At 37.2% G+C, this 8,883-nt stretch overlaps 1 protein-coding gene and 1 pseudogene across 1 annotated transcript in view; one reads left to right on the forward strand and one right to left on the reverse strand.

Moving 5' to 3' along the window:
• The window catches only part of LOC142348087 (azurocidin-like), a 33,959-nt gene that overhangs the window by 22,522 nt on the left and 2,554 nt on the right, over nt 1-8,883 (forward strand). The window contains exons 2-3 of the mRNA XM_075399252.1: nt 5,797-5,887; nt 8,512-8,713. Coding sequence (XP_075255367.1) covers nt 5,797-5,887; nt 8,512-8,713 — 293 coding nt within the window. The remainder of the gene's footprint in view (nt 1-5,796; nt 5,888-8,511; nt 8,714-8,883) is intronic.
• On the reverse strand, nt 1,332-3,190 carry LOC142348510 (uncharacterized; annotated as a pseudogene).

An 8,883-nucleotide genomic window follows, 5' to 3' on the forward strand; every position in this document is an offset into this window, starting at 1 on the left:
TGTGTCATGTACAATTGTTTGAAGTTTTGGTTTATTTATGTATTTGTTTGTTGTGGGCTCATGACTTAATCTCATTATTAACAGGCCCAATTGGCTCTGTGAGGTGTTCCGACTCAATCCATTGCTTTTTGTTGTGATCCAAATTCTTTCATGACTTTTGAAAATATGTGTTTCCAAATATAGATTTGAGTTTTTGAGCTTCGTCTATTTGAAATTGTTTTTTGCTCGACTTGTAGCCCAGTCCCTGTAAACACAGGTCACAGCCCGATTCCAATGAGCTATAAATTTATGTGTATAAAGGTTTTAGCTTCAAACATATATTTCCCAGCTTTGTTTTTACGGTTACTACGAGGTTTGATTTCACTATGAAAATGTCAGATTTTTAGATATTTGTACATTCCAAAGGATTTTTGGTTTCTTTTTAAATTAAAACAATAATCGTTGATCCCATTGGTTTTGAATTTTTGCGCAATCGAACATTGGATTATGACATGAGATGCCTCAATTGCATCATATGTAGATATAATTGATTATTATTAATAACTGTGGAATTAACTGTTTTCAAAAATGGAAATTTATTTTTGGACTTTGAACCTATTTGCTCTGATTTTCGACCTGTCAAGCAGTCACATTGAGGACAAGTCCCATATCTTTTCTAAATAAGCGTAGTTTAAATTGTTTGTTTCCTTGAAATTTAATGGACATTTCAATCACCTCCCATTCTATCTCATACGTCTTTTGTTTTCGGTTCTGGTACCCCTCTTATGCTAATATCAATGAAAATTTGACAATAAGTAATTTTTGATTTACATTCAGATTCGCGCTGAGTGAGATTTGAACCAACATTTCATTCTCTAGTTTGCATTTTTTCAGATGTTATTTCGCTCAACAAAATGACTCGTTCGTTCTCCATTACAAAGTCATCCAAAATTGTGTTATTTAGCCGAATTTTGTTATTTAAACACCTCAGAAGGCAAATATTTTCTTCAAGGAGCATTGTGCGCTTTACTTTCATCTACATAGAGTCGCCGAAGAGTACGTTAATGAGAAGTATCAAGGGTTATTTTAAACTTTGTCAAACTGGTCTCCACAAAGCAATTAAACCCATTTCACGATTCAATATTTTAAGATTACTGTCGCACAAATCTCCGCGGAACGCGCTTTCGTCAAACATATTTTGTAGTGGAAAGCAAGTATTGCTTAGCTTGTACGTCCGCTTCCAATACAGTGAAATATTACATACAAAACACACTTGCACACATTTACATTGATTGAATAGGAGCATTGTTAACTAGATAAATCACTAGTACTGATAATTGCACATTGCACATTCAAAGACGATTCTTCGAGACGTTTCCATTCCTTTCGCTCAAAATGTTAGCTCCGGCTCCCTTCATCATGGACATGAATCCTTCATTATTCATAATCTGCATCGCACAGTCAATTGATCCCTTAAACTTGACAGCTTGTCCAGTTGTCATCATCATTCGTCGTCTAGTTGTATCTATGGGGTATAAGAAAAGTCCTGCAGTTACGGTCACACCGTATCCCAAGCAGAAGTTAAGCAAAAAGTTGGCGTTCTCTCCCAAGAATATGGGCTTCGATCGTACATGCCGAAGTAGAAACCTCGATACACAAAGATACCCACGCAACAGATCACGAATCCATAGTACAATCCTCCAATGCCGTCAGATGCAAATGTCTTTCTGTAAACGTCTACCATTCCGTTGAACTGTCGCTCACCGCTCTTTCCAGTAACTTTAGCTTCATTTGCCAATCTGGTTCGGCAATAATCCAGAGAGTAGACAAAGCAGAGAGACAGTGACCCGGCACAGCAATGTTCTTACTGAAGTTGACTACGTGAGGATATTTTTTGTTGGATTTGAAGAGAGCCTTAATTTGATCTTTAAACGCAAAATTAAGAGCTTGCGTTGGGAAGTATCTAATAAAATTAGCCAGACACAATAAATAACGCCCTTGTAAGGTTCAGCTAATCTTCCAGCTTTGATCATCTCATCAAGCAATTGGTTCTGTACAAGCAATTGGTTCTGTACAAGCAAATGGTTCTGTACTCTTTCGATGGGAGCAGCAACTTTCCAGTTTGGCTAGCAGCTGTGAGAGGCATTTTGACTGACTAGGCATGTTGACTCGAGGTCTGTCTTTCTGATCCCTGTTGGAACTGTTTCATTTTTACTTAACATTTAATATCCAATTCTATCATTCAAATTATAACCCCCCTACTACCGTTCCCCGCGAAACTACCCCCCTCTATGGTATAATTAAATATCCAATTCTATCATTCAAATTCTAACCCCCCTACTACCTTTCCCCGCAAAACTACCCCCCCCCCGCCCCCCCTATGGTATAATTAACACGAGTGAGGGGGGTACGTTATGAGCACTAAATTTTGATCACGTGCATAACATGATTAAATGGAACAGTTCCTCCCTTGTTAAATTGACTGCAAATTGGTAATGCGAATTGTAATGACCTTTGTCTATAAATGATAAGCAAGTGACTATAATAAGCAACGGTTAAGCCAAGTAACCAGGTAATCCAGTAAACAAACTATAAAGTAAAACAAGGAAGTAAAAACAAAAAGAATCATTCAAACTATAAACAAAGAAGACTGAATGCAATGCAATAACTAATTCAATGGAACAACTGAAGATGATTTTGTAGATGACTTTGTAGTTGACTGCGACGACTTTGAACCCAACTTTGACCTCAACGAAATTGACCCCGACGACCTCCACTCCGACGACTTTGACTCACACCTCAATTTCAAACTGACAGAATTATGAACTCTTTGATGATGTCTCTTTAGATTTGCTGAATATATCGTTATGAACGGGCAAATGTCACGTTTAGTGGGCCTGATGTTTTTCTGGTGAACGCGGGCAACGTGCCTTGCAGTAATGTGCTGCGCACGTGATTCATACTCACAATACCCGCACTCAAACCGTTTCCCCTTGCGTTCATTCACCACCACTACAGTACTGGCAGGTGCCCGTCTTTTGCGCAAATTGCGTACAAGATCCATCCTCTCATTGTCAATGTCAAACACCTTCCTGACCGTAACAATACCATGACATGACTTTCTTTCCTGATCAGCCACTATAAACATAACTTCCTGCTGGCATTTCATGATAGATTCATGCATCTCAACGGTAATGGCGACCTGCTCCATATCGATACACAACAATTCAATCAAAGTCTCGAGTCAACAACACAAATATCAATCACAAGTTTCAATCAAATCTGAAATACACAACATATGAAGACCATTGTGTCTACTATTCAAACACTGGAAAAAGGTTAACATAAATACACTGATTAACACTGGGGTTGACACCCCACGGGCTTAATACATTGGTGCATTCACGTCATTCAGGTAGAAACGGCGGAGGCCGGCGGAGGTCGGAGGATGTCGGAAGTCGGCGGAGTTCGGTGGAAGTCGGCGGAGGTCGGAAGTCGGTGGAGGTCGGTGGAAGTCGGCGGAGGTCGGAAGTCGGTGGAGGTCGGCGGAGTTCGGCGGATGTCGGAAGTCGGCGGAGGTCGGTGGAAGTCGGCGGAGGTCGGAAGTCGGCGGAGGTCGGTGGAGGTCGGTGGAAGTCGGTGGAGGTCGGCGGATGTCGGAAGTCGGCGGAGGTCGGTGGAAGTCGGCGGAGGACGGCGGAAGTCGGAGGTCGGCGGAAGTCGGCGGAAGTCGGTGGAAGTCGTGGAAGTCGGTTGAGGTCGGAGGTCGGCGGAAGTCGGTGAAGGTCGATGTGTGAGTTAATTGTGGTGTAGTTCGTAGAAATTCAGCTAGAATGCAGCTCCGGGTATCGACACGTTGAAAATTTCATGCATGATATCAGTCATTCGAAATTTTCAAAATTTGCTATGTACAGTCTGTTAGTTCTTTGTATGTACAGTCTGATCTGAGACAGTCAGTGCAGTGTTAACCAATAATGTTAATGATGCTGCGAATAAAAGACAGACTGGGATGTTGCCTAATCGAGTGTGCGCAGACTGGCAAAAGTATTTACACTTCTATTTGTCTTGGCCAGTAATGGTTACTATTGAAAGTCAATGGTACAGCAATGAAACTCACTGCGACCAAGGTACGGGCAAAACGTGTCTAAAAAACTATAAGAAGCAGACACACCGTAGGTACAGTAAACAATAGTTAGAGACCAAAAAACAAGTAAAATTTGATTGTTCTCGAAGTTTATACATCAATCAAATGTTTGACTTCTTTTCGAATTTTGAAAACTTTTCCTCAATAAAGTTGCAAACTTCCAAATGACAATCAATTTTCTCAATGGCTCCAATGGTTACCACACTACGCATGCAAATGTATGCTGCCGGATCGAATACCACAATGGTGATTTTCGTGTTATTTCCGTCTGCTTAGACCACTAAACTGGCTTTAAATGGTTACCAATGGGTCTCGTGCAACATTTCGTCAACCTTAAGGCCTTAAAAAATGAATAATGGATCATATAAAAAATAGGGAAGAGATGATAAGGAACAAATGAGAGGATTGATCCGGTATATCACCGTAGTTTTAACCAACACGATTGATTTTGACTTTAAGGAACTTGATTGAAGCTAAGGAAAACAACTTTTCACATTTGAGTCTCCAAGCGCCAAAATTTATTGACAAATATTTTTTTTCCGAATCAAAAATTTAAAGCCATAAGGTCTAGGTTTTTTCTCAAACAGCAACCATTTAAGGGAAAACAAACGATTTGGAGAAATGCTTCTCAAAACGTGGCTTTCACGTCATTTTTATACAATAATCTCGATATAAAACAATCGGAAATCATTTTCCTTCCCCTGCTAAAGATTTTCTTTTAAATTGGAGCCAGCAAATCAAACGGGCAGATATTTCTTTGCCCTGATTTTGAGATTGGTATGGTATTTAAGAGTTTTCACAAAAACTTTTCAAAACTTAAGTTATTGCAGAAATTAAAGTTTTTTTGGATACAAAAACTATTGAAAATTGAGCAAAAGGAGTCGAGTGAGTGGTTATGAATTATTTTCTTTGCTTTAATTCCTAACGATTAAAACGTTGATTGAACATTCTTTTCAAAATACCTCGCGACAACCTTCTTGATACAAGTTTTATTCTGTATTTTCTTGCTTCACACAAACAGCTTGAGGGAATAAAATTTTTTGGCTTACAAAAGTCGCTATGGAAGTTTTAATTTGGAAAGGCTAATTTATTATGAGGCAAAAACGGAAACGAAAAAATTATCTGCAAAATTCAGAGCAACTTTCCTGTACACCACATCAAATCGCTGCAACACCGAAGTAATTTATACTGGAGAAAATTATTTGTTTGAACTTTGTCAATTTTTTTCAATAAATTTCCAGTATAACTATAACTTGCAACCTTCTTCATCGCGAGAAAAATAATACGGGTTTTTCCTATCTTGCCTACAAAGCTATATTATCAGATGTTCTCAAAAACTAAGGGTTTCCCCACTTAAAATGGAAAAACGGAGCTCACTGCTCGATAATTTTTTGTCAGCGTTTGCCAAATGTAATACCAAGAAAAAGCAACTAATGATAAGTTCGATGCACTTTTATTTGATTTTTTAATTTCTATTTCTTTGAAATTCTTCTTTAATGGGTACCAGAAATTTTCTCAGCATGGCTATTATCACAAAAAGTTTTAGTTCATTTTTGTATGTTTTGAGGTTCTTGAAAGACAATATTAACTCAGATAATCCCTCCAGTAGCCTGTTCTGGAACCATCCAGTTTTTTTAATTATACCATACTTAATTCAAGCTGGCCGTTTTCAGCCAGTGATCTGGTTTTGGAAGTGGGTGACTTCACAGTGCCAGATGTATACAGACAGCACTACAGATTGGTCGACTTCTTCCTTGCACCAGAGTTAGTGACTTCCATTGCTAAAAAAACAATGAGAAACTCTGAGAATTGCTAGATTGATTCAACAGCTTTTGGGTTTTAATTGTATTCGCCATTATTGGCAGTTAATTAGATCACTAATTTCAATGCCCTAAGCTTTAAAATTGTCTTCTAAAAAGTAATTCCTGGTTGCTGATCACACGATTTTTGTTGAATTCATAAATATGATATTATTCATTTTTTAGTTGCATATAAGAATCAGATATTTTATTATCACTTACAAAGTTTGAGATAATAAAAGATTAATTAAGCTAAATCTTTTATTATCTTACACTAAACATTAGACCGCAGAGGTATACCCAAATCCTCACGGGAAAATATGCCCAATTCTTGTTTCATGTGTTTGCTTTTCGTATGTTAATACATTGAAACAGCAACAATATTGCGAAAAATAGCTACTTTGGCAGAAACCGGCAAAATTGAAGTGAAATTAGCAACCCGTGTTCGCAAAAGTCTCCGAAATTTAGCCGCGAAATAAATGTACAAGCTATGTATCCTTTTTTGCACATTTTTTATCACGCATCTGCTCCATTCATGTATCGCGTTTTCGCACGCAACGTATCTCGATTTCGCACTATAATCCACAATTAAGCCTAATTTAATGTGCGTTTTTGGGCTTAAAACGATTATTAAAGCTTTATTACTACTATTAATACTTATTACTACTTTATTACTACTTATCAAAGGGTTCCTAGCCAGTTCGTTGAATCTACACCAGTCCCTAATTGACAAACAACGCCTTTTTTGAGCTTGGGGTTTTTCGTAAAAGATCGGACTTTGTGGCACTGGGACGCAGATCATACATTTCACAAAATAGATTCGACCAGTGAAATCAAAATCAGATTTGGCCAATGAAATAGATTTGGCCAGTGAAAATAAATTCGGCCAAAACCACATTGACAAATAAAGCCTTTTTTGAGCGAGAAGTTTTTTGGAAAAAAATCAGTTTTTGTGGCACTGGGACGTACATTATATAATGTACCAATTTTTTAGAGTTTTAACACCAAAGCTAATTTTTGGTTTAATACAACCCTTATAAGTAGGAGATAATACGATAAAGGTATGAGCAACATTCAACACCCCTTTGACCCATGGGGTTACATCATTTTTTAAACTACGAAACGACTCAAGAGAAACATTTGACAAAATTGCAAAACTTGACTTTTTATAACACTAATCTTAAATTTCCTTATATCATAGACAAAAAGAGCCTGACACACGTTTTTTCTTATCACTTTGAACAACCTAGACCCAAAAGTCGAGAAATGAAAAGGCATTTTACATGAAATACAGACAATGTTTTTGCGTTTCCGAATTTCTTTTTTCTAATGTAACAAACTTTTAAGTATTGACATCGAAGCAAAATTTTTGGTTCAGTACAATCTATTTGAATGGGCTATGCAACGAAAATAGTTTGAGCAACATTCTAAATTTCCTTGGCCCATAGAATCACATCATAATTTTCAAATAGGAGACAAATTTTGAAAAACATTGGACGAAATTGCAAAACTTGATTTCCGTTTTCAGAAGTAAAGACATGTAATTCGCTCACCGAATTACAACCGAATTAATTTTTTGATTAGTCGTGCCAACAATTTTTTTTTTCAGTAAATTAAAATTGGAAAAAAATAAATTTGACTTTTTTTGAAAAAACCCTCAATTTTTTTTTGATGATATTTGCCGGATTTTCAAGTCGACTTTTCCTTCCTGGTTAACAAAAACACGCTTGGTATCCACATCAGTGCCCCCCAATTTATAGCGCCTCTGAGTTTGCCAGTCCAACATTGATATACAAGCCCTTTTTTGAACGAGAGACTTTTCGGAAAAAATCGATGGCTTATCGACTTTGTCTTTAAAGTTGTATATATTTAAATCGCTTAAAGCCTTAAAAGCTTCAATTACATCTGTAATAAAGTGCTTATTAGAAAGTATTATAAATTGCCTTGCATGCTCAAAAAGCGCTTATAATTAGCCTCAATTGCGGCTCAGAGATACTTTTAATGCGAATAAAAGATTCCTAAAATGAGCGGAAGCGTGCTACAAGAATTGTAACCTATTTTACGATTTGAAAGTTCTTTTATTTCGCTAAATGTGAGAAACCCCTTTTCCGAAATGTAAGTAAGGATGTCTCCTAATTTCATTCATTTTATGTATCTAATTTTTGAGAGGTTTTTTCTAAGTCGGAAATTTTAGGGTATACATCTGTGGTGTAATGTATTAATTTAAGAGACTAGCTAAAACATTTGAAAAAATTAATTGAGCGCTGCAAACATATAAAACCTATCGAAAGGAGAGCGTAAACCGAGGCAACAATAACGAAAAACTGACTTAGTCGAATTGCTCTCGGCGGCTCTGACCAAGTTGAGAGCAGAAATTGAAAAAACATTCGATTAGAACAGTATTCAATCCAGAAATTGTTGACATGCAGGAGGTGAGAGGTTCGAACCCGTGTTCACGGCAGAAATTCACCGAACCTTTTAGCTATGAATGCGGTGAATTTCTGCTGTGAAAAGTTTCTGCTGTTCACCGCTAATCTTACATTATTTTTTGACCAAACCTCGTGGGGACATTCTTTGTGTCATTTACAGATTTGCAATGGACGATGAGCCAGTAAACGATATAGCACTCGTGAAAACGGAGCATAGGATTCTAAATGCTCATATTATTTCTATACCCACCTGTAATAGACCAATTCCACGACACTTATCATCCGACATTCTTTTGGGATCTTGTGGAATGGGTTCAGTTCGGCCAATCAGAAGCCGTGTTATATTCCCAGGAAAACTTCAGGTCAGAAAGTGGTTTGTAAATTAATATTATGAGTATTAAACTCTATGGTATTTAATCCTGTTTATCTGCTATTGAGAAACAGCGGAGCTTGTCGGAATACCCATTATCATTTTTTTCCTATGTGAACATTGCAATTATATTTGAATTTATCCGAAGAATTAATTGGTTAT

This window comes from Convolutriloba macropyga, chromosome 10, assembly GCF_964194025.1.
Source record: "Convolutriloba macropyga chromosome 10, txConMacr16.3, whole genome shotgun sequence".
Lineage (NCBI taxonomy): Eukaryota > Metazoa > Xenacoelomorpha > Acoela > Convolutidae > Convolutriloba > Convolutriloba macropyga.